A 27,422-nucleotide genomic window follows, 5' to 3' on the forward strand; every position below is an offset into this window, starting at 1 on the left:
TGGTAGTAGGGCCATTTTCACTACGTTGATTCTTTCTACCCAGGAGCAGGGGATAGCTTTCCTTTTTTTTTTTTTGCTACTGGGGATTGAACTCAGGCCCTTGTGCTTGCAAGGCAGGCTCCAGAACCACTGAGCTAAATCCCCAGCCTCTTTCCATTTTCTTATATCCTCTTCAATCTCTTTTTTTCAGAGTGCTCTAGTTTTCAGTATAGAGGTCTTCTGCTTCTTTTGTTAGATTGATTATTTTTTTTTTTTTTTTTTTTTTTTTGGATGCTACTGTGAAGGGAATTGTTTCCCTAATTTCACTCTCAGTGAGTCTCTTATTTGTGTACAAGAAGGCTATTGATTTCTGGGTGTTGACCTTGTTTCCAGCTACTCTGCTAAAAGTGTCATTTAAATTTAGAAGTCTTTTGGTGGAGTTTTTTGGGTCTTCAATGTAGAGTATCATATCATCAGCAAATAATGACAGTTTAACTTCTTATCTTTCTTGCTTTAATTTCTTTCTCCTGTCTAATTTCTATGGCTAATTTTTCCAGAGCTATATTGAAGAGGACTAGTGATAGTGGGCATCTTTGTCTTGTTCCTGATTTTAACGTGAAGGTTTTCAGTTTTTGGCCATTTAATATGATGTTGGCTGCTGGATTTTCATAGAAAGCCTTTATTAAGTTGAGATATAGACCATCTATTCCAATTTTTTGTAGGGTTTTTATCATGAATGGGTGTTCAATTTTGTCAAATGCTTTTACTGCATCTATCGAGAGGATCATATGGTTTTTGTCCTTGACTTTCCTAATACAGTGTATTACATTTACTGATTTACGTATGTTGAACCACCCTTGCATTTCTGGAACAAATCCAACTTGGTCAGCATGGATGATCTTCTTGATAATCCTCTGTATTCTGTTTGCTAGTATCTTATTAAGGATTTTTGCATCTATATTCATTAAGGAGATTGGCCTGTAGTGCTCTTTTTAGTTGCATCTTTCCCTGGTTTGGGAATCAAAGTGATGCTTACTTCCAGGAATGAATTTGGAAGTATTGCTTCTGTTTCAATTTCATTGAAAAGTATGAAGAGTAACGGCAGTATTTCTTCTCTAAATGTCTTGTAAAATTCAGCAGTGAATCCATCAGGACCTGGGCTTTTCTTTGTTGGTAAATTTTTAATTACATTTTCAAATTCACTGATTGTAATTGGGGTGTTTAAAATGTTTTTATCTTCTTCGTTCAACTTTGGTAATTCATGAATATCTAGAAATTTGTCCATTTTTTCTGTGTTTTCCATTTTATTTGAGTACAGGTTCTCAAAGTGGGAATTAACGATTCTCTGGATTTGTTGTGACTTTGCCTTTTTCATTCCTGATTGCATGGATCTGAGCCTTTTCTTTCCTTTTTTGGTAAGGTTAGCTAAAGGTTTATCGATTTTATTTATTCTTTCAAAAAACCAACTCTTCAATTCATTTATTTTTTGTATCATTTTCTTAGTTTCTATTGCACTGATTTCTGCTCTAACCTTTATAATTTCCTCTCTTGTTCAAGCTTTGGGTTTTTCTTGCTCTTGTTTTTCTAGGAGTCTAAGGTTCATCATTAGGTTGTTTATTTGAGCTCACTCTGTTTTCCTAGTGTGGGCATTCAGTGTTATGAATTTTCCACATAGAAGTGCTTTCATCGTGTCCCATAGATTCCTGTATGTTGTATCGGCATTTTCATTTATTTGTAAAAATTGTCTAATTTCTTAATTTCCTCTGTTATCCATTGATTGTTCAGGAGAGTAATGTTCAATTTCCATGTATTTGCGAAGTTCCTATGGTTTCTTATGCTTGATTGCACTATGATCTGATAATATACAGGGAATAACTTCCATTCTTTTGCATTTATTCAAATCTGTTATGTGATCTAGTATGTGGTCTATCTTGGAGAATGATCCATGTGTAGCCGAAAATAATATATATTCTGATTTTGTGCGGTGGAACACTCTATAGATGTCTATTAAATCCATGTGTTCAAAAGCTTGGTTCAGTTCTAGTATTTCCTTGATTTTTTGCCTAGATGATCTGTCTATTTAGATCTCCCACTATAATTGTATTAGTGCTTATTTGGTTTTTCATGTTTCTTGATATTTCTTTTATATAGTTGGGGGCATTAATATTTGGTGCATATATGTTTATGATTCTTATTTCTTCCTCTTGAATTGTTCCCTTTACAAGGATGTATTGGCATTCTTTGTCTATTTTAATCAGTTTTTCTTTGAAATTTACTTTGTCTGCAAATAAGACTGCTACCCCTGCTTTTTTCTGTGCTCCTGTAGCATGGAGAATGTTTTCCATCCATTCACTTTAAGTCTATGGGATTCTTTTTGCACTAGGTGTGACATATTGTTGGATTTTGCTTCTTAATCCATTCTGCCAGTCTATTTCTCTTGATTGGTGAATTGAGGACATTGACATTGATGGTTACAACTGATATTCTAGAATATATAAAAAACTCAAAACAATCGGACCCCTAAATATAAGGACCCCAATTCAAAAATGGGCATCTGAAATGAACAGACATTTCTCAGATGAAGAAGTAAAAGCAGCAAGTAAATATATGAAAAAATGTTCCACATCACTGGTCATTCGAGAGATGCAGATGAAAACAACACTGAGATTCCACCTCACCCCACAAAGAATGGCTGCTATCAAGAAATCACTCAATAACAAATGTTGGCGGGGTTGTGGGGAGAAAGGAAACCTCCTCCATTGTTGGAGGGAGTGCAGACTAGTGCATCCACTATGAAAATCAATATAGAGATAACCTCAAAGAGCTTGGACTGGAGGTTCCATTTGACCCAGCCATCCCTCTGCTGGGTATCCTTCCAAAAGAATTAAAAGAACCATATCACAGAGATATATGCACACCTATGTTTATAGTGGCACAGTTTGTAATAGCTAAAACTTGGAAACAGCCCAATTGCCCATCAGGTGGAAACTGGATAAAGAAGATGTGATTTTTCTATAAATGGAATACTACTCAGCCATAAAGAATGAGAAATTAAATTCATTCATAGAAAAATGGATACATATTGAGGATATACTCACTAAGTAAAATAAATAAGTCACACATGAGTAAATACCAAATAGTTTCTCTGGTGTGAACAACCTATAATAGTACATAAGATCCTAATGAGATTATTGACAATGTGAAATAGGAAGAAAAGGACTAAAGGTGTAGGAAAAGAAGGAAGGGTAGGGCAAAGGTACTAAGGGAAATAAAAAATAGGAGAGAATGAAAAAATGGAAATAAAATGTTTGTAAATGGGGAGGGGAGGAGGGAGTGAAGGGAGGGCAGGGACAAGGGGAAAAAAATGAGAACCAAGACCTGTCATGAAAAGGTACAAGATTCCAATGATGAATGTAACTGTACTGTATCCCTAAATGTACCAATAAACTCAATAAGGAAAAAAAAAAAGAAGTCAAAAAAGAAAATTGAAAAAAAATTATCTGGAAGGCAGAAGCAAAGGAATTTTCCTTCTTTTCCATTTTCTTGTCCAAAATAAGTCATCCAGCTCATCTTTAAATTAGTCAAAGAATGGAAAATATTTCATATATGACAGCAGGGGATCTATTTACATATTTTTCTGTTGCTCTGAAAAATATAAATCCTAAGGAGAAAAATAATTACAAAAACTTGTTTGAACTGCTGAGTTCAGTTTGGCAATTCTGTATTGCTCTAATGAGACATAAGCACAGCACGCATTCGGTTTGCTATTATTTTGAAATTATGAGGCTTTTTTTTTTTTGTACCAGGAATTGAACTTGGGTCCTTGTACTTCCAAGGCAGGCAGTGGAACTACTGAGCTAAATCCCTGGCCCCTATGAGGCATTTTTAAAAAATTGGCCAAACTAAACATATTATTAATGTTTATAAATTGACATGCAACAAAAGTCCTTGACAGATAGCTACTGTCTTTCACCAGATGCATTCATTTTGTTAAATACATGATTGGAGTATAAGATCATGTAACAAGAGGTAAATATACAGATATTAAGGCTAGGAGGAAGCTGACTGATGTATCAATTATAAATGTGTAAGCCAAAAACAGATGAAATCTCTAAGATATCACTATTTGTGATTCACCATATAACATGTAGTATAAAAGTACTAAATGTAAATATTGAACAATATTTTACATTTTAATTCCAGCTAAATAAAAAAGTAGTATAATATATATGTGAATATTATTGCCAATATTTTCCAGTAAAATGTTACAAAGTAATATAAATTTTAAAATATAGGTTGTTTTATTCATAACTTGCATATAGAAGCAGTCCCTAATAAGAACCACTTGTACTCTAAAGCAAGCAACTTGCTCTCTTACAAGCTGTAACTGATAATTAGACTTCCGATATAATTTGAGATGTGTAGGTTTCTTTCCATAATACATGGAGGACCAGAATAGCTTTAGTAAATAAAATCTGGAGATATTTCCAGGTTTTCTTACTGCTCAACGGCTTTAGCATCTTTTCCCTAACAGTCAATTCACAAAATTAAATCGACAAACTATCTGATTTAAAATTCTCCACCTTGACTATCTACTGCTAGTTTCTCTAATGAGTATTCTACAAAGCAGTAAAAGCTGAGGAGGGGGGAGGAGGGGGAAGAGGGGGAAGAGGAGGAAGATGAGGGGGGAAAGGAGGAAAGGGGGAAGGGAGAGGGGGGTGGGGAAGGAGGGAGGAGGGAAGAGGAGGAGGAGGAGAAGGAGGAGGAGGTGGCGGTGACAGCGGCAGAAGAAAGATGTTAAGAGCCCCAAACAAATGTAAATTCAATACTCATACAAGGGCTTTATTTGCTTCCTGTAGTCCTATAGATACTTTCACTATGGTAGCTCAGCAAGGCAAATAAATAAAATGCATCCCTGAGATAAAGTTTCTGCCACCCAGCCAGCAAGCACATCTTCAAAGAAGTGTAATTCAGAAGTAAGAAGCACACATGCCAACCAACCCCAGACTCTTGCAAAACTACATGTTTGGGATAGTCATGAAGTTAGTTCAATATATAATCTATGCAGTCAAAGAACATAAGTTAACCATAGAGCTACCATATCATTCAATATACATTTATCAAGTGTTTGTTGGGCACTGGAATGCAAAGATGAACAAGATAGCATTTCCCTAAAGACAGTGACAATTTTGCTAGAATCACACATAAATAAGATACCAAGATGCACTAGGAAAGCAGAGACCTGACAGGGAAAGGGTCTGTGAAGGTTTCATGGAAGATGCAGAATACAGCAGAAAACATTTCATGAGCAGCTCAGTGGTGGGCTATGTGGTTTAGCCAGTTATATAACCTTTCTAATACTTGGGTTCTCAATCGATGAATTGAAGGTAATAATATCTATATAGCTAAAAAGAAGGAAGGAGAAAAGAGCTCACACGTGGAAATCAGCATGGCTGCTTGAAAATACTAAGCACTTGACAAATGTACTATTATTATTACTATCATCATCTTCAACATCATCATTATTATTTAGATAGGAAAAAAATTATAAGCAATTGATGGTGTCTTGTTAGCAGTAGCCACTGTACCATGGGTCTCACCACACCTTACTGGGTTGGTGTGAATGGTTTTTAGTCTGAATTAATAGTTTGACTGGGGGACGCCTACCAGTACCACTAGGAAGGCTAGCCAAAGCAATGTGGTTACAAGAGTGACCAAATTTAAAAGTGTTTGACTTTCTGTAAGGTCAGAGTTTACTGAAGACAAGAATGCCAATGTTATTACACAAGTATGTGAAATAGCATGTGTACAAAAGCAAACACAAGGAAATATTTCCTACAGTAGCAAATATTAGTATACCTGAGTAACACATTACCACTAACTGAAATAATATGAAATAGGAAAACAATGTAAAAGTCTAAGAACATGCACACACACACACACACACACACACACACACACACACCCCACACAGAGTGCATATATAATACAGGCTATAGGAAGTATCATAGGATAGTGAAGGAATAAAAGACTGGATATGTAATGAAAAAGTACCTTAAGGGCCCCAAATGTCATGCATAAGAGCTTATCTTTAGCCTGTAGGCAATGGAGAAGCACTAGCAGACTTGAAGTAAAATACTTTTAACCTATTGTTCTATTGCTTCTATTATCATATGCAAATCTAATACAGTATTACTTATACTCATAGCTATGTTTCTTCATTTTCAAGGTGTTCCCATTGTATTTATGCTTGCAACATCTCTGTCAGTTGTATCATTAAAATGAATTCTGCATTTTTTAAGGCAATGGTAAACTAAAAATAGGGATTGTAGATGTTCCCAAAAAGACTTTATTACTTATCTGCCTGCCACTGATAAAGAGTTCTTCCTTTGGTTCAGGGTGAATTATTCAATACCTAGTATATGAATTGTCAAACACAATGTTAAATTATTGATAAAACTTTTAGTACACCCTGTGTCTAGTGTAATATGCATCTTCTATTACTATGGTGATTTAATAAAATGTATTCAACTGATCTATTTTTTCATATACTTTTAAATAGTACAATAGAAACTTTGGAATTTTCCTTTAAATAATTTCCCTCTAAATTCATATATATCTAAATTCATATACTTCCCTCTAAATACAATATCTGGTAAAGGGTTTTAAAAAAAAAAATCTCAAGAGTCAGATGGATGTGAAGTGAGTAGAATGGAGGAGGGAAAACAGCCCAGTGAAGTGCTCTCTAATTAAAGTCTGCCATGTGAAGCGTCTCCCAGAATCACAAGAAGGCTGAGTCCAACTGATATAGTTCTCAAGAAATGCTCACTCTGAGGGTATTAACCCATCAAAGCAGTTATTTCAAGAGTGGGTTCCTTTTATCCCTACAGCTAAAAACAAAACAAAAACAAACAAAACAAAACCACCACCTTCATTCACTGTTGTTATTTTTTCTATTTTTATCTCTGATCTTCCCCCTTTTTTCTTTTTCTTACTGGTGAACTCTCTCCAGCACTCTTTAGGTAAGTGAAGTAAATTTCTGTAGAGTGGCCTAAGCACAGTGAGAGGAAAATGAAGAAGGACAATGTATTTCTGGGCACAGGACTGAGGATTACCAGATTTGGACTCGGTTCCCTAAGTGTCCTTTTGGACACTGGGAGCCATGTAAGCCATCTGGAGCCCAGTTACCTTCCCTATGATATAGAAATGTTTTTGAAATGCAGCCAACTCTAGGATCTGCCATCTAGAGCAGGATGAGAAGAACCACTAAGGTGTGGAGGCTTTGTTACACTGGTAACAGGCTAAGCACTCTTACTTCCAGATGGTACCAACCCTTTGTTTGTTTCTTCCCTCCATTCTGTCTTTTGGGGATGGCTTTTCCCCCCAGGTGTGGTACAATAGCCTGCCTGCATCATTCCTTGCTTATAAAGTGCAGGCTATGAAGGTAAACTCACACCCTTAAAGCTTACTTCATCATCCTTTGCTGCTGCTTAAGGGCAGGGTATAAAGACTTCAAAGCTTATGGAGGGGGCTACAATTTAGTTTATGGAAAAGGCTTTCCCTTTATTTACTCGTATGCTCACTAAACACTATTGTGTGGGGTAGATCAAATGGATATGACAATGCCTTTTCCTCAAGAAGATGATAAAGGAGGAAAGAAAGTTAACACTACATATTCTAAAGCAAAGATTTAAAAAATATAACGTGACAAGAGAAACTTGTTATCATACTATGATCTACAAATTAAACATCTGGTGTTTTCCAGATAAAGTGAAATGCTATATTTAGCTTCTTCTGCTGATTCTTAGAAGTTCTTCTGGAACATTTACTGGAAGGTTAACAATGCCGCCACCACTTTGGGTGCAAAGCACTAGAATTTGCTATGAACATAGCTTTAGCTGTTGCAATGTTTCAATCAATTAAAATACTGAATTTATTCCAAGAAGTACATGGTCACCTCTGAAACAATATGTGATTTTTTTTTTAATCTTTGCATTTACTCTGCATCTGAACTTCACTGACTTTAGCTACTATAGTTCCTGGATCTTCATCAGAATTTTCATTTAAAAAAAAACTGGCATGTTTTCATAAACTGCGTATTGGAAGGGCCCATTTCCTGTTCTAGCACACATATATCCTGTGCATTGCTGGGCCTTTGCATTGGATGCTTCATATTTAATGCAAACATAGCAAGACTGCCACAGTTCTGAGAATGTTTTATTTTCACAGAGAATTACTTGCTTTTCCAAGTGTTGAGTCGAAGTGTTAAGCAAAAGTTGACACGCCTGCAATTTATTTTAAGTAGTAAAAAATAATTATCCCACACTATCGGAGGTACCAAAGTTAACATAAATACACACACACACACTCACTCTCACTCTCACTCTCTCTCTCTCTCTCTCACTAGAAAAAAATCTAGCTAGGAAAATGTGACTAGCAAAACTGAAATTGCTTAATTAAGTAATTGTAATTAAGAATCAAATTGTTATCAACTGTGGTTAAAGAATTTCTAAAATGTTATTGAAATTAAGGTGGCTATTCAACAGAAAGCTTAAATACAGTTCCAAAATCAAAATGACAGAAATAACTATTTAAATGTTTATAGATATTTATTTGTATTTATGCAGCAAAGTTCAATGACTATATTTTTAGCTTTTGAATGTTATTTTTCTGTACAAACATAATGATAAAGACCTACCTGAATTAAAACAAAAGTGACTTGTTCCTTTACTTTACCCATGACTTTATAATGGCACCTAGATTTCAAGCCCCAAACTTTGAAGCTAGGGTAACCATTTCTCAAGTAATAATTATGGATTGTGTGCTTTTTAATTTAAATGGTTGTGGTCTCATCCATCTTCTTGCCTATTATTTATTGTGGCATCTCTCATCAGGTGCCACAGTTACTTGGATACAAATCCATTTTCTCTAGTCTGACATTTAACTACTTACACATAAACAACCTGGCCCATGAATCTAAAATGAACTGGGATTTGAGGCCTCCCTCTCCATCAGCTCCTACTGGTCAGAAGCGAATTGAGTGCAAGAGTATCAAATTCTAGGTCCCCTTAACCCTATTCTACCAATCAGCACCTCCAGAAAAAGAATGGAATGAACAGCATCCTCAAATATAAGGCACAGTCTCCTTATTAATAGGCTAAAGTAGTTTGCATAATAGAATATTAACTATTGGGTACAAAATTAACGCAACACATTAGCAGTTCTGAAACAAAGATTCAAAATGGAGAAACAATCAAATGTTGGCAAACTGAAGGACTACAAAGAAGCAATAAGAAACCATGACAAAGCAGCAGTACTAAAAAATTTCAGCAACATTAATTAATGATGAGGAAGCCAAAACAAATTTTGTACTGGCTGACAAAGGAGATTTGAAAGTCTCAATTTATTCTTGGTAATGTGGGACCCCACACAAATGTGCAAGTGGCTCTAAATGCAGCCTGTGTGGTGATCCTGCAGCTGCCCATGGTCTGTGCTGGTGGTGTCTGTGTCAGCATATAAATGGGGTGCTGTCCTTACCTCCAGATGCTCTAAGATATAGGGTGGATTTGTCATGCCAAGCCTCAGCATTGCTCCCTCGGGAATCACTTCCACTAGCTTCCACAGGAGCGTGGGAAGACTGGTGCCAATGTCTCTGCCATAGGCCCCCGTGTCTTCACTGGTCAGCCATATCTCACAAACACCCTCTGTGAATCAAAGGGGATAATTAACAAATTTGTCCCAAAGCTGTTTCCTCTATCATACAGCTGCTCACTCTTTTTAATGCAGTTATTTCTCAACAACATTATGCAGGCAGTCTGGCCATTCAATTGTAAAGGAAAAGCAGCTTAGTGGCAGAGGGTTATTAAGTTCATTTTATGAACACCAGAGAGTTACAACAATGCTGTAAATTATCAGTGTGTCATAGGAAGTGATTAACATTCACAGTCAATCAGTTCAACTGTGCTTCCCTCAAAGCACTTTGATCAAGGCTAGAGCTTCAGTCCCATCTCTGAGAATATCTATTGTAATGAATACCAAAAGTCCTGGAACTGAGCCACTCACTCTATAGAATAGGTACTGTCAGTAGTTAACTCATTAATCAGTCTGTCTCCAGCCCACGGAAAAATGTCAAGTATTGTTAAAGATTAACTCACAAATTATTAGTAGTGAGAAAGTCATCTTACATATAGAAGCTATTATAATCCTTTTTCTTTATTTAAGTAAAAACACCATTTTATTGCTGAGTTCAAAAACATTGGTGACTGCAGTATATATTATGTTGGAAACCCCATTTACTGACACAATACATCCTATTTTCCATCAAATGGGAAATGTATTTATATTTTCATTGGTCAAATCCTGTCTTCAAGTTTGCAATAACATCTTTTCAAAATACAAGAGAAAATACTTTTCAATCACCTAGTACTATTTAAAATAAATAAAACAAGAGTATGCAGGAGGCATCCAGGTTTTCCTGGTACGCATTTGGAACCTTTCTGAACCCATATTCAATTAAAGGATTAGCTCATTTTAAAAGGCCAAATGATTTGTATGACTAAAATAAATAATGAAATGAGCCTGTTCATTCTTAGTGATTTGTTGCTTCTGGAGAACTTCAGCATGCCACACAGGCGCATTAACTAAGACTTCAGCCCAAATCAAAGTGTGAGTTTCTAGAAAGTGTCTTAAAATTACAATTTTAAATTATTGTTAGTTGACAGAAGAGTTTCAAAACTACGTTTAAATTTTTTCCTTGCCAAGAGAAACAACAAATAAAACACATGGCTTTTATGTGACTGTGGTCTTCAAATCTACTGAAAGAAAAGACCAAAAAAAAGTGAAGATCTTCACTCTCTTTAATATGTTCCACAGTTAGAAGGTCTCCAATCACTATTCTTTTGTACAGAATAGGATACATTTACTTTATATATAAAAAAAAATCATCCAACCCATATAAGAACACTTTCACTTTTCCTTGCTTGTCTTTCTGAGATACACAACTCTCACCTGCACCCATACAACAAGAAAAATGAAGATAGAGTCACTGACTTAGCGATAAGAGTAGAAGATTAAAACAAAAAGAGCTAGTACAAAATTTGGAGATATTTTTAGTATTTAAAAATCAGCAATGTTATAAGTACATGGGCTTTCTTAGTTGAAATTCAATATATAGGTTCCAGAAACAATAAACCTTTGCTTAATTTTCATCATTTAATAAAAAGCTTTATCCTCTATAGAAATAGTATGGCATGTCTGTAGACCATCTTAGTCTTATAATTTTATAAACATTCTCAGTACATGGAATAAATATTTTTCTATTTAAAATGCATTACAATTATTACTGTCATCTTCATTTTTTTCTCATTGAGTTTACTGGTACATTTTAGGTATACAATAGAGTTATATTCATCATTGGGATCTTGTACCTTCACATGACAAGTTCTCATTTTAATAATATATTCTATTAGACACTGGACTTATACAGCCTTTTTAAAAAAAATTATCACAAAACCCACTCCAGGAAAAGAGATGGCTAAGTAACAACATAAACAGATTTTAAAACATTCTGAAAGAGGTTATAAAAACAGGACATTATCCATAATTTTCCAGTTACTGGCATTTGAATAACACAATATGAATATTTTTAAATGAACAGAATAATTTTAATTTATAATTTTTCCATCCAAATGGTTCCATGTTATGCCTTATGTAGAGAGAGCAAGTTCCTGGAACAGTGCCTTGCTGTTGCTAGATGAATATAGAAGGGGAAAAATCACTCTGAATAGGAATGGAAATAACATCTATGCAGAAAACAGCAGTCTGCTCTTAAAACTACAAAGGTGGGGACCAATAGCCCCCTGGTGGGCTGAAACTTCAAATTAAATCTCATGAAAAGGAAGCAGCTGGAATACTAAATCAGCAGCAAGAGGAATAACAGTCTTTATGTCTCTAAGATCAAGGCTGCTATAATTCTCTATGCAGCGACCCTGTTTGAAACACAAATGAAATGTAGAAGCTTGGGCAAAAATATGAAATTTCTGGCCTGGAGAATCTCACCTTGTCATTTTATCTAAAACAGTGTCAGAGATCTTACTGTTAATCAAGGTGACATTTTTGTAAGGTTACAACAAGAATTAATACTAATGAGAGTTGACTCTTCAATTGTGAGATAAAAGAATTATTTCATACTAAAAGGTAAAGCCAAATGTGGAATCCCCATATGTGACATCCTTTCTCCTGGGAAGGTTCATGATACCTCACATTGCAAGTGGTTCCTATCAGGAGAGACTCACACAGGAATTCACTAGGGAACTGAAGGGCTGCAGTAATCACATGGACACATAATGGGACACACGCATGTCTACATCTGCACACAACTGGCTATTCTAATGGACAGAAATGCTTGCCTAAACTGCTTCATTCCTTAGGGACTTCAGCTATAAAGCTATATTGCTTTGCATATTCATTCCTTGATTTGTACCTCATTTATTAGGCCCTTACCTACATGTGCCCTGGAGCTCTTTCGGCTTATGACATAATGGAATTTGTCATTAAACTTCTGTTACCTAAGTTTGACCATCACTCAGGTGCTGGCAAGGGAACACTGACAGACACAAGGAGAATTTCCTGAACATCCTACTGGTGGTGGAGCTGGAAAAGAATGGCCTCAGACAACAGAGAAATGAAGAAGCTCAGCTGCCCTCAAGAAGATACGTCATTTCCAATGAAAGAGCCCCAACCATGACTTCTATCAATACATGTCAGAAAAATAACTCCATGAAATGAAAAAGAGAAGCAGGAAGAACAAAGACAAATGAATGCTCATTTTAAAACTTCCTGTAAAGATACATGCAAAAAAAGAAAAGAAAGTGGTGGGTAGAAAAGTAATAGACAAAAATTAGCTTTCTTTTCCAAGACGAAATTTTAGTTTTTCCTAAAATTGTTCATATACCTATCTTTGGTTCATTTTCCCATAATTGTCCAGTCTACCTGACTTTTGTAATGTGTGCTAGATTCATCTGATCATCATCTTTCAATATTTTAATTTGTGTAAAAGAAAAAGCAAATACCAGGAAGCAATGAAATACACTGTACAGGAGAAAACCCTTTAACATTTTTAGTTATTAGAATCCATTATCATCCAAGCAACTGCAGATTAGCCTATTTATCACTGAAAAGAGTAAACTCAATAGCTGGATTTCAATCTCTGTTCCAAAGTAATTTGAAATGACAGAAAAGATGGAAAAAGTAGAAGACATAAAAAGTAAGTAATAAAAGATAGATAATATACTCAATAAAATATTCTCACAAGAAAATCTTGTTTGAAATATCAAACGCTGCCAAAACTCAGTTTCAAAAGATTATGAAAATTTTTTCTTTGTATGGACTTCACTGTAATACATTAAAATATGGTTAAAGATTGATTTTATCTGGTCAAAAAAACAGTACTTGTTTACTAGCTCTTGTTTTATCATTGAGGACAATTTCCACCATAAAGTGTTATTTCAATTACTTCATTATGAGTAGTGTTTCTAAAAAGTAAGGATTACAAAAAATACAAAAACCGTAAACAATATTAAGGGATCAAAAGTTAAAGGGCACTAGATGGAAGGGAACCCTACATCAATTAAATATTTTTTAAATAAATCACCTCACCCCAGTGTCCACATTTTCCTCCTCTTAGCTTTTGTTCTCCATTCCTGTCATTTGACCTTTCTTTCCTCTTCTCAATTTTATCCCTGATTCTTTCCCCCACCATTCTATTCCAGCCTTCATTCTTTGAGTAAGGAATGTAAATTAAACATATGCAATTTGGCATATTTATTTAATATGGATTCAATGATCTGCTTTTACTTCCTGCTGTTCTAAGGCTTACACTACATATTAATTAGATTTTATGGGCTCTTTCTTTTTAACAATTAATCTTAAGGGAGTTTAGAAACAAATATGAACTTGCATTTAAGCATTTGAAAGGTCATTAAGGTTTCTCCAATGGGAATATTTTTAAGTAATAACATACATAGACAGCCATGTGCCTGTTTAGCATAGTCATTTAATAGCAAATCACATGACTCACACAGCCTCTTTGGTCCTATTACTGAACATTCAAAATTTTCATGATTTTCTTTTACATAGAAAAGGGAGTTAAATTTATTAAAGACAGGATCATAACAGATTCAACCATCTTTTTGTATAATTAGTATATTCCAATCAACCCGTCTGTCATATAAAACAATTATTAATTAGCTAACTCACCACTTACAGGTTTATCTTACTTTACCAAACGGTTTAAAAATACTATTACTAGTCTAATTTGCTTTTCTTTTATTCCCCCTCCTCTCTCCCACTCTCTCCCTTTCTCTCTTTAGCTCTGTCTCCCCTCTCTCCATCCACAGTAGTGCAGATCAAACCCAAGACCTTGCACACACTAGGCAAGCACTACCACTGAGCTACACATTCTGTGTGAAAGGTTTCAAGAATAATCTAACAAACACTTGTACCTCCTTTAACTACATTCATTAGTAACACTGTATCATATTTGTGAGCCTTCTCTTTCCACACCAACAAACACATGTGTGTATGTATGTGTATATATATATATATATATATGTATATGTATATATATGTGTGTATATATATATGTGTGTGTATATATATATATATATTTTTTTAACTATTCAACAGATACAGATATTATGGGATTTTACTTCTAAACATGTCACACATACTAAGATCAAGAACATTCTCCCTCATAATCACAATAAGACAAAACAAAACAAAACAAAACAAAACAAAAAACAACCCAATGTTGGACGAAACTTTTGCTCTAGCCAGAACGAATACCTTGGGCAGATCACGCAGTTCTGCTCTCTATGTATCAAGCATACACTGATTCCTCTACGAAAAATACCTTCTTACTTCTCTCTGTATAAGTACCTTCTTCAAAAAACTGTCTTGACTACTCAACTAACTTACACCCCCATTTTCTTCTCTCTTAATCATTTTGTACATTAATTCTGCAACACAATGTGTTATAATCATTGGTTAAATTGTTTGCTTCTTCTGAATAGGATAAAAGCATTTCCCAGGCTGAGGTACAATCATTTTACTAAAGGAAATATCCCCAGGATCTATTATGGTGCCTAGCACACAAAAACCATATGATAAATTTTGGCTCCATTAATCAGTATATTTAATGAGATTGCTTTTCTTAAAAGAGATGTGTATAATCAACTGTTCATTTCAGCTAACACATTTGGAAAGCACTTCCTCCTACATATACATACATAAATATACAAACATACACACATATATGTATGCACATACATATAACATTTACAGGAGTAGAGGAGGTTCTGCTAGGCAACGAAGAAATATGGAAATGAATATTCTCTGGACACCAGGAAAACGCACTTGAATGGTGTTCAGTTTATTGCACAGTATTCTAACTTCCAAAAAAGAATTCAGTGTTGTTTAAGTTTCTCTACTATTTTACAAGGACAGCTGGATAGTACAGCAACTAAATATGAACCATAACCTTACAGTTAAGGTTTTTCTTTTTACTTAAAGGTAATTTCAGCTAGGTCAGTGACCCATAAAACAATTTTTAAAACTCTTTTTAATTACCTTAATAACAAGAACTAACAAGGACATGGTATTTTGAGACATACTGACATCTGTGGTTATACTGATCACAGAAAATAAAGTTGATATAAACTGAAAACACTACTGCCGAATAAAAGCAACCTGTTTATTTCCTTTGAAAAGTCAAATCCAAAAGAGTATTGTTTATTTCCACTCTTCAAGAATTTGGAAATACTGAAAAGCTAAAAAACAAACACCATGAAAGGATGATGAATGTTCTGAAAACAAGGGAGCTGACTTCCCAGGAAACAATCTTTATGTTCACCCACTCGGAATGATGAAGAAGGACAAGGTATATATGTGTCAAAATATAAATGGGGGAGTTTTATGCAAGTTATGCACTATGAAATATTTTTGAGTTTTCATAATTTTTAGTACATGTTTTCTTTTGATTTTTAGAACAGTTCAGTACAATGTTACACAAAATTCTGCTTTTACAACTTTGTGAGGAGGTTAAAGGTGAGCCATCAGGTGACTTGGCTACCAATGAGGACTTGGATCACATATGTTAGAAGATGTAATAAGGTTCTCGCTGGGGTGAAATCTGTAAGACGGAATGCCAACACTGCAATCAATGTTAGAGATGATATACTACAAGATGTTTTGAAATTCACTAATAATGAAGTACAAGTAAAATATTCTATGTGCATCAACAGTGATACTCAAAACTATATTTATCATGGCATCTACCTTAACTAAAAGCCTTCACAGCAGGACTACACATTCTATCAGAATACAGAATTTATGGAGAAGTGACAGGGGTGGTGGTGTTTAGATTTTTTTAGAACAAAAATGACACTCAAGAGATTTAGTTTCTTTCAAAATTGCCTGGGTTTTGATAACAAAAAGTCCCACCACAAAAGAAAAAAGAAAAAAAAATCTGACAATTAGGCTCCTATTTGCTCGTTTTAAAAGCTTTGTTTTTAATTGTCAAGCAATTTATATGTCGTTTGAATACATGACAACTGACAAACAACTTTGCATTATTTCACATTGTTGAAGGTTAAGGCAATATATGCCAACTACAATTTCCAAACGTAAAAGTACATGCCCTGGAAAACGCAAAGACATTTTACATCTTGAATTTAGAAATTTATCCTGGAACTCAGCTACCAAATGTAGTAATATCCCACATGACACTGTGGAAAGACTTGATGTACCTATTTCAAAAAGTAACCCAAATGTCACATTTGACAGTTGGTTCACCAGTTACCCACTGATGTTATATTTGCAAAAGGCAACAACCACAAACAGCAACCAATTGACCAGCACAGAAACTACTTGCAAGAGGTAAAGTAGAGAATCCTGAAAAAATGTTGCAAATTCACAATAGAGAAATATAGAGTATGATCTTTGGATTTCAGAAGGATATAACAATGGCCTCCTATATAGTGAAGAAAAATACAGTAATGATACTGTCAACATTACAGCATGATGATAAGACTATGAAAGGATCCTATGAGTTCAAGGTCTTCCTGTGCTACACAATGAGTTCCATGCTAGCCTGGACTGCATTATGCTGAAGAAAAACAAAGTAGTATCGACACTGTCAACTTTACACCATGATGATCAGATTCACAGTGAAGCAGGGTATGGTGGCGCACGCCTATAATCCCCACACTTGAGGGGCTGAAGCAGGAGATCCTGTGAGTTCAAGGTCAGCCAGTGCTACACAGTGAGTCCAAGGCTAGCTTGGACTATGTAGTGAGACACTGTCTCAAAAGAACCACCAACCAAACAAAAAAGATTGATAGTGAATCTTCAACAAAAATGAAGCCAGAAATGGTCACATTTTACAACAAAACAAAAAAGTGGAATAGATGATGAGTTATGTCACAACTACAATGTCACTCAAAACACGGGGTTAGCCAATGGTTAGTTTTTACTCAATCCTAAACATGTCAGGAACAAATAGTTACACGGTTTACAATGTAATTAAAAAGCATAAAATATCACAGAGAAATTTACTTAGAGAATTGGGACTGGAATTGATAAATGATCAATTACAAAAGAGGAAGAACAATATATATCTGCCCAAAAAACTCTGCAAAAGAATTCTGGAACAGAGTGGTGAACAGACAGGTGAAACATCATAAAAATCTAAAAAAACAGGAAGACCAGCAAGATGTCAAGTATGTCTTACCAAACAAGATAGGAAAACAAAACACATGTGCTATGTGTGTGAGACCTGTGTATGGAACATGCTGTTCTCATGTGTGAAAACTACCTTAAGTGTAATAACTGAAGTAAAGATTATTTTTGTGGCAGAGTTTTATTTGGATTCTCTCTGTAGTTCACAGAGAAATTTATTTGTTACTTTTAGATTTAGTAAGCAAACAATCAGTTGATGTAAAATGCATTGATATTTATTCTAAACAGTAATTAAATATTTGATTTTTTATTGTTATTTCATTTTCCTGGTAAGTGAAAATTGTATAATATAATAGGAAGCTCTTGATAAAAGAGGAAGACAAGAGAGTTAAGAAGTACAGCCTGCCAGATAGGACAGGAAAGCTAAGACTTACATGTAAAACATGCCATTGTCATGTATGAAAACAATTTTAGGTGTGATAATTAAAGCAAAGATTTCTGTGATAGTTTTGTTTGTATTTTCATTGTAGTACACATATGAACTTATTCTGCTGTTTCTTTAGATCTTATAAACGGGAAAACAGTTGATGTTAAAAATGTTGATGTTTATTCTACACACTCATTATATACTAAAACTTACTATTGTATTAATTCTTTATTTTTCCGTTAAGTATACAAGTATATAATGAAACCCATAGAATTAAAAATAATAATTCATCAATAGAAATACTCCTAAAAAACAAATATGGGTGTTACACACCTCCACAACGTGCATTTTCTAAAAATTTATCGTGATGCCTCTAGGGTTTAACCTATCATGCTATTTACTTTTAGAGAGGAATTTTATGATCTCCAGTACAAATTGCATTACTGACAACACAAAAATTTAATTAAACAGAAATATTTGGGATCAGGAACAGTGGCACACATCTGTCATTCCAGGTACTAGAGAGGTTGAGACAGGAGGACTGCAAGTTCAAGTCAGCCTGGGCAACTCAGTAAGATTTTGTTTCAAAATAAAAAATAAAAGAGCTGAGGATATGACTAAGTGGCAGTACACTTTCCTACCATGTGGAAAGCCTTGGGGTCCATTTCTAGTATGGAGGAGAAGAGGGGATAGTGTGAGGACTTCTACTTCTGCACATAAAGGATTAAATGTTAAGAATACTTAAACACTTTAAACAACCAGTAAAACTGACAAAGTATACAACACAACAATAATCAGAGATAAGGATAAAACAGGCACAGGATACAAAATCAATATTAAAAAACAGTCAATACCTTTTCTATACACTCATAATAAATCAGATGAGAAAGAATCAGGAAACCAATTCCATTCACAGTAGCTTAAAAACAAAACAAAACAAAAATCCTAGGAATCAACCTAACCTAGGAAGTGAATGACCCCTACAATGAAAATTACTGCATCATTACTGCCTACTGAAGAAACTGAAAGTGGTACTAGATGATGGCAAGACCTCTTGTATTTATATACTAATGAAGTGAATATTATTAGGATGCCCATATTACTAAAATGATCTACATAGTCAATATAATTCCCAACTAAATTGCAGTCTTCACAGAACAACAACAACAAAAATGTATATGGTAAAACAAAAAGAACTAGAATAGCCATACAATCCTAGGCAAAACAAGGCTGGAGGCATCACAAAACTTGATTTTCCAATTATAGTATAAAACCATGATAAGAAAAACACCCTGCCCTGCAAGTACAAGGTTCCGTATTCAATCCCCAGCACCAGCCCCCGCAAGAAAACCATTTTGGTCCTGGCACAAAAACAGACACACAGACCAAGGGAATAGAACAGAGGATGCAGAAACAAACTCACACAACTTTGGTCATTAGATTCTTGACAAAGAAACAAACAAAATACAAAATATATTTTAGAGAAAAGAGTCCTCTCTTTTCTTCATGTCCTAACGTAGAGGATTGACACTAGATCCCTATCTCTCACCATGTACCATGAGTGCAACTAGAATATGAAAAAAAAAAAAGAGGGTTAAACATTTGTTTCTTGTATAAGATCTGAAAGTTTGAAACTGCGAAGAGAAAACATAAGGGAAATACTTGAAGCCATAGGCAAAGACTTCCTGAATAGGACTACAATAGCACAGGAAACAAAAGCACAATTTTAAGGAAACTATAACAAATTAAAAAATCATTGCACAGCAAGGAAAACTACCAAAATAGACAACCTGAAGAAAAGAAAATAACCAAAAAAAAAAAAAAATCAAACAGCCCTATCAAAAAATGGGCAAATGAATTAAACAATTAAAGATACTTCTCAAAAGGAGTACAAAGGGTTGTAAGTATACAAAAAAGTTCAATAATTTTAGTCATTAGGAAAATGTAAATCAAAACTACACTGAAATTCTGTCTCATCCCTGTAAGAATGATTGTCATCAGGAATAGAAAAAACAATAAATGCTGGTGCAGATGAGAGAGGGAATATAACACTGCTAGTAGAATGTAGATTCATACAGTCTCATGGAAATCAGTAGAGAAACACGTAAAAAAACTGAACACCGACTACCATGTGACCCTGCTGTACCACTCCTTGGTTTATATACAAAATAATTTAAATAACATACTATAAGTGCACCCGCATATCCATGTGTACTGTGGGACAACTCACAATAAGCAGGATATGCAATTAGCCTAAGTACCCATCAACAGAAAACCAGATAAAGAAAATGTGGCATATATACCCAAGGGAGTATTATTCAGCTATGAGAAATGAAATTATGTCATCTGCAGGAAAAAAGACGAACTGGAGATCATCATGTTAAAATAAGCCACACTCAGAAAAAAACAAGTGTCACGTTTCACCCAAAATGTGTAATCTTAAAAAATGTGACATGAAAATAGAAGAAAACCATTATTAGACAAAAGGAAGGGAATGGAGGGGCAGCACAGAAGGCAAGGCAGGGCAATAAAGATGAATGAAAGGATCAAAATACATTATATGCATACATGCAAATAACCACATTGAAACTAAATATTCTGTAAAATAGACACACAAATTGTATATATATGCATGCATATATATGTATTTATATATATACACAAATTGTATATATATATGCATGCATATATGTTATGTACATATATATCTATATCTATATCTATATCTATGTCTATATCTATATCTATATCTATGTCTATATCTATATCTATATCTATATCTATATAAGCAACAGGTACTGCAGTATTGTGATTTTATTCTGGATTGCTGTTTGGAGGAATTTTCCAGGCCATTTTTCAGTGCAGAAAGGGGGAAACCAAATGAGTCTCAGGATCTTAATTAGTTACAGAGACAGAGATTGGAATTTGGAATGTTACATGATCTAATCACAAGCTTAAATATTACAGAGAAGAAAGCTCCACAGAAAGCCAGGTACATAGATAAATAGAGGGTTCCCTTCAATTCTTTGACTGAATTATAAGCTGGACATGTATGGGAAGAAACTAAATCCTAAAGCTGGCGCAAGAAACATGGAACAGCAGTAGGACAAATAATCCCAAAAAGCCACACAAGACCCAGAATAGTTAATGTCCCTACTACGAAAAAGAAAGACCTTGGAATGCATAGGTCAATGCATAGAATCATTAGAAGGATACTGAAGAGTAGTGAAAAATTTGTGTTAAACTAAAAACTGCTCTGGACCTATACTAACAGATACTAACAGTCTCAAAAAGATCAAAGTAAAAGAAAACAATAGGCCAATCCCTTCAATGACCAGAGATGCAAAAATCCTCAACAAGATATTAAGCAAATAGAATGCAGCACATCATCAAAAAGCTGATACACCACGATCAACTGGGTTTCACCCAGAAATGCAAGGATGGTTCAACATGCACCAAGTCTATAAATGTAATACATCACACAAACAGGAGAAAGGTTAAAAACCACATGATCATATCAACAGATGCTTTCAACATCAAAAACCCTTCAAAATAAAAACCCTAAAGAAAACAGGTATAGAAGAACTAAACTTCAATATGATAAAAATATCTATGAAAGGCCAATAGCCAGGATCATACTGAATGAGGAGAAACTAAAAGCATTTCCCCTAAAATCAGGATCAACACATGGATGTCCACTATCACCACTGCTATTCAATACAGTACTTAAAACATTAGCCAATGTAATTAGGTAAGAGAAAGAAAGAAAATGGATATGTATATGAAAGGAAGTACTCAAATTATCAACATTTGCAGATGGCATGATACTCTACATGGAAGACTCAAATAACCCCACCAAGAAACTCTTAGAATTAATAACCGATTTTAGCAAAGTTGCCAGGATACAAAAATCAACACACAAAGTCATTAGCATTTGTGTATACCAACAATAAACAGGATGAGAAGGAAACTATGAAAACAATTCCATTCAGTTGCTTCAAGAAAGATGAAATATTTAGGAATTAACTGAATCAAAGAAGTGAAAGATCTTTACAAAGAAAACTACAGTACTCTGAAGTAGGAGAGTGAACAGGACATCAGAAAATGGAAAGATGTCCTTTGATCCTGAATAGGCAAAACCAATATTGTCAAAATAACTATACTTCCAAAACTGCCTACAGATCAATCAAAATACCACCAGTACACTTTATAGATCTAGAGAAAACAATCTTAAACTTCATATGGAACCATAAGAGACCTTGAATGGCAAAAGTAATTTTGGGCAATAAGAGCAAAGCAGGTAGCATACTAATAGTAGACTTTAAGTTATACTACAAAGCAATAGTGATGAAAACAGCATGATACGGGAACAAAAACAGGCATGGAGATCAATGGAACAGAACAGAGGACACAGAAACTTCTCCAGACATACTGAACTATTTGAACTTTGATAAAGGTTCCAAAAGCATATTTTGAAAGAAAGATAGCCTATTCAACAAATAGTGCTCAGCAAACTGGTTAGTTTGTAGAAGAATGAAATTGGACCCTTATCTCTCACCATATACTAAACTAAAATAAAAAAGTATCAAAGATCTAAAATAAAAATAAAAACAAATCTTCTGGAAGACAAAATAGGTAAAACACTTGAAGACATACAAGTAGAAAAGGATTTTCTAAACAGAACCTTAACTGCACAGGAAATAGCAGCAAGAATCAGTAAATGGGATAGTCAGACTAAAAACTTTTGTATAGCAAACAATTCTAATAGTAAAGAGAAGACCCACAGAATGGGAAAAAATTTTTGCCAGCTACTTGTCAAAGGATTAATGTTACAAAATAAAAAGAATTAAAAAATTAAATCCAATATTAAAAATTAAAGACCAAGTCAATAAATGGGCTACACAAATGAACAGACAATTGTCAGAGGAAGAAATACAAATGGTCAACAAATATATGAAAAAAATGTTTAACATCTCTGGGCATTAGAGAAATGCAAATTAAAATAACACTAAAATTTCATCTTACTCCAGAAAGAAGGGCAATCACCAGGAAATCAAACAATAACAAATCTTGGCATGGCTGCAGTGAAAAAGGAACTATCCCACACTGTTGGTGGGAATGCAAACTAGTACAAGCATCATGAAAATCAGTACAGAGATCTCTCAAAGAACTGAAATTAGAAATTCCATATGACCCAGAAATCCTCCAATACTTATCTTTACCAAAGAGCTTAAAAGTCATCATAGAAAAGCAATAGTTGCATATAAATGTTTATAGCAGAACACATTTGATAACCATTAAATCCTGGAAGCAGTATATTCACATTCTACAGATAACTGCACAAACAAAATGTTATCTACATATGATGGAATACTACTTGGCTATGAAGAATGACAAATTTGAGGCAGTAACAGGAAAACTGATTCACTGGGAAAACACAATGATGAGTGATATAAATCACACATACAAGCTTGAATACCATAGGGTAACCCTCTTTTGAATGAGGCAAAGTACAAACAGAAAAAAGATGAATAGAAAGGGACAAGGGGACAGATTTCATACAATATGTAAATGGTCCATGGTAACCAGGAGAGGGATAAGGGGCAAGGGAAGGAGAAATGAGAGGAATAAAGATATGCTATGTACAGTAACCTAATAACACTAATCAATAAAGCACAGAATGTGCTAAGACAAATAGTATCAACAGGTATGAAAAAGACAACTGGGGAACCAGAGAAGGAGAGAGGAGGAAAGGAAAAGGGATTTTTTTTAAAAAGCTGTAATATGTACATGTAACCATGCCCCAAGAGGACTGTAAACTGCATGAATTACAAACATATTTTAATAAAATAAAATGAAGAAAAGAAAAAATAAGCTAAATTTTTTTTCCTTATTGAGTTTATTGGTACATTCTAGGCATACAGTACAGTTAACATTCATTACTGGGATCTTGTACCTTTACATGGCAGGTCTCGGTTCTCATTTTTTCCCCTTGTCCCTGCCCTCCCTTCACCCCTCCTTCCCTCCCCCTTTATAAACACTTTATTTCCATTTTTTCATATTCTCATATTTTTCTTTTCCCTTATTAGCTTTCCCCTACCCTTCCCACTTTCCCTACACCTTTAGCCCTTTTCTTCCTATTTCACATTGTCCATTGTATCATTAGGATCTTATGTACTATTATAGTTTATTCACACCAGAGAAACTATTCGGTATTTACACGTGTGACTTACTTATTTCACTTAGGAGTATATCCTCAATATGTATCCATTTTCCTATGAATGACTCTAATTTCTCATTCTTTACGACTGTGTAATATTCCATTTATAGAAAAACCACATCTTTTTTATCCATTTTCCAACTGATGGGCAAATGGGCTGTTTCCAAGTTTCAAAAATAAGCTAAATTTTAAAAAAGATCAAAGTAATTGCAAATAATTTTGCAACAGAAAAAATGCTGACAAACATTTAAAGGAAAACCACAAAATCCAGTGCTCAACAAAATAAATTTTGAACTGTCTAGCAAAAATAAGTTGGCACGGAGATAAGAAAGCAAATATTGGATATGATTATGACTAGGAAAAATCAATCAATATGGACAGAGTCAGAGATGATGGAATTAACAGGCAAAGACATGAAAACAGCTAGAGTAAGCCAGGTCCATATGTTCAAAACATATAAACATGACAAGAAAAAAAATAAAAAAGATACTGGAAAATATGCTACTGGAAACTTTTGGAGATGAACTTGAAGACCTAGTAACAAACTATCCAAAATGAAGCCAAGAGAAAACACTAAGAATAAGGATGAACAGAACAGGACACCAAGCAGAGTAACACATGGATAGATTCTCTTTTCCAAATATAGTGAAAATTATAAAGCATGGATTCAAGAAAAATCAACCCTCAGCATAGCAAACAACAAAACACACCTAGGCACACATACACAAAGTGTGGAGAGAAAGAGAGGGAGGAAGGGCCAGAGGGAAAGACAAAAAAGAAAAGACAAAGAAGAAAATCTTAAAAGCAGATGGAGCAGGAAAATATTTTATTTTATACAGTCACAAAGATATGAATGACAGAAGATTTCCTATCTGAAACTATGAAAGCCAAACTGCAACGGAGCGGCATCCACCAAAAAAAAAAAAAAGTTTTAAATATGCTGGAAAATAGCTGTCACATATGAAGGCAAAATAAAGATGATTCAAAGTAAAAAAAATTTAAAACCAGCACATCTATACTCCATAGAATTATAAAGAAAGGTCTTTAAGCAGGAGAGAAATGATACCACCACAAAAGTAAAATACCAGATGGTACACAAAGGAATGAATTATATCAGACATCATATATGTATTGGTATATATAAAATTTTTTCAGTTTTTACCTCTTTGAAATAGAATTGTTTATAGCAATGTATTGTGGGGTCCATAGATTATGCAAAAATATATAGCCATGGCATGAAGGGTGAGGAATAAGAAAATAGAAATGTACAATCATGAGATTCTTACAGGTAAAGTTAAAAGATATAAATTTAAACCCTATAGCAAACATCAACCAAACAAAAAGTTATAGCTAACAAAGCAAATAATGGAAATAAAATGGAATTATACCCAATCCAGAGAAGATAGGAAAAATTAAAAATAGGAAAAAATAAATGATAGGAATTATAACAATTCCAGAGGAGATAAGAGTAAAATGGAATCATGAAGAAATACAAACGGAAGCATCATTTTATTCTTTCTTTGAAAATAATTCAAGTGAATAAGACACAGTGTTAAAATGGGATATAGATATACTTTCTTTAAAAAAAACTGTGCTACAGACTTTTTATATATTGGACACAATTTTAACTTAAAAATTTAATGACTATCTGTGATTAACAAACTTTGGTGAAATTCTCTTTAATATTTTCATAAAACACTTAAAAGCCAAATCAGCAAATGTAGTTGATATGTTTTAGAATAAGTGACCCTATAAAAAAATTAAGTCAAGGGGCTAGGGATTAAGCCCAGTGGTTCCACCACCTGCCTCTTAAGTGCAAGGTCCTAAGTTGGATCCTCAGTACAAAAAAATTAAGTTGAATGACCTGCCACATGAGGCAAATTTAGAGAGCTGATATTCAGTATTTTAAATAGAATGTTAACTCTTTTTGGCCTAAAAGGAAAAAGAATGCTATTTAAAACTACCACATAGGAGGAAAAAATGATAATGGCTCACCATCAATGACTTTTCAGGAAAAGGTCAAATATACTTGTTTGGTTACACTGAGAACAATGAACCAATAATTCCACTGAACTTGGCTGCTCCTTGCCTAAGTAACCAAGTCAGAGCTCCACAATTGTTATCTAGATAGAAGATTTTACTAATTCTGTACTTGAGAGTGAATGACAGCTATCCATCTCTCCTTTCTTGGAGTAATCACCATGTTCACTGAAATAGATTCCAGTGGAAAGGCCTTTTCTAGTACTATGTTTAACAGAGTACATAGAAGGGTAATTAACTTGTCAAAAAAAAAATGACACAGAATTACTGAAGTCAGAAATGCTGAAAGATTTAATCTACTTCATTTTACAAACAGTCTCTGAAGATCAGAGTTGATGATCTTGTCCAAAGTTATAAAACAAAACAAAACAAAACAAAAAAGAAAAACTCCACCACAGCAGGGATTAGAATTAATCTTTTAATTTTCAGGAAGGAACTCCAACATAATTCTTCTTATGTCCAGCAGTGACTGAAGAACACCTACACAATGTTGGCTATAAGATGGCAATATGAGAAGTACCAACTAAAACTTCCAAAGAAAGCTTCAGTAGCATCAGAAATAAAGTGACTAAAAACAACAAAAACAAAAACAAAAACAAAAACAAAAAAATAATGTGTAAATAACATGAAATGCATTAGGAGGCATAAGCCAGCACTATCCCATATAAATTTCAGCCACATGCAGCAACTGTGTACTTAAAATGCAGCTGTATAAACTGAGATGTGCTGGAAGTACAGAGTGCACACCAGATTTTAAAGACTTAGCATGAAAAGAACAATGTAAAAGATGACATTAAATTTTTTATGAAGATGACAAGTTGAAATGATATTTTTGATACATGTAATTAAAATATCTGATTAAAATAAATTTAATCTATATTTTAAAACTTTTCTTAATATGGCTACTGGACAATTTAAAATTATACACACAGCTAACATATATTTCTATTAGACAACAGTGGTGTAAACTACAGAACTGCCCTATAATGAAGAAGTATAAAAATTAACATGAATGTTAAT

At 34.2% G+C, this 27,422-nt stretch overlaps 1 protein-coding gene across 6 annotated transcripts in view; it reads right to left on the minus strand.

The window, feature by feature from the left end:
- The window catches only part of Cdkal1 (CDK5 regulatory subunit associated protein 1 like 1), a 607,184-nt gene that overhangs the window by 235,170 nt on the left and 344,592 nt on the right, over positions 1 to 27,422 (minus strand). For all 6 annotated transcript variants that reach the window (XM_010622937.2, XM_010622935.2, XM_010622936.3 and 3 more), the window contains exon 9: positions 9,517 to 9,683. In XM_010622937.2, coding sequence (XP_010621239.1) covers positions 9,517 to 9,683 — 167 coding nt within the window. The remainder of the gene's footprint in view (positions 1 to 9,516; positions 9,684 to 27,422) is intronic.

This window comes from Fukomys damarensis, unplaced genomic scaffold, assembly GCF_012274545.1.
Source record: "Fukomys damarensis isolate Sample0158 unplaced genomic scaffold, DMR_v1.0_HiC HiC_scaffold_10, whole genome shotgun sequence".
NCBI lineage: Eukaryota > Metazoa > Chordata > Mammalia > Rodentia > Bathyergidae > Fukomys > Fukomys damarensis.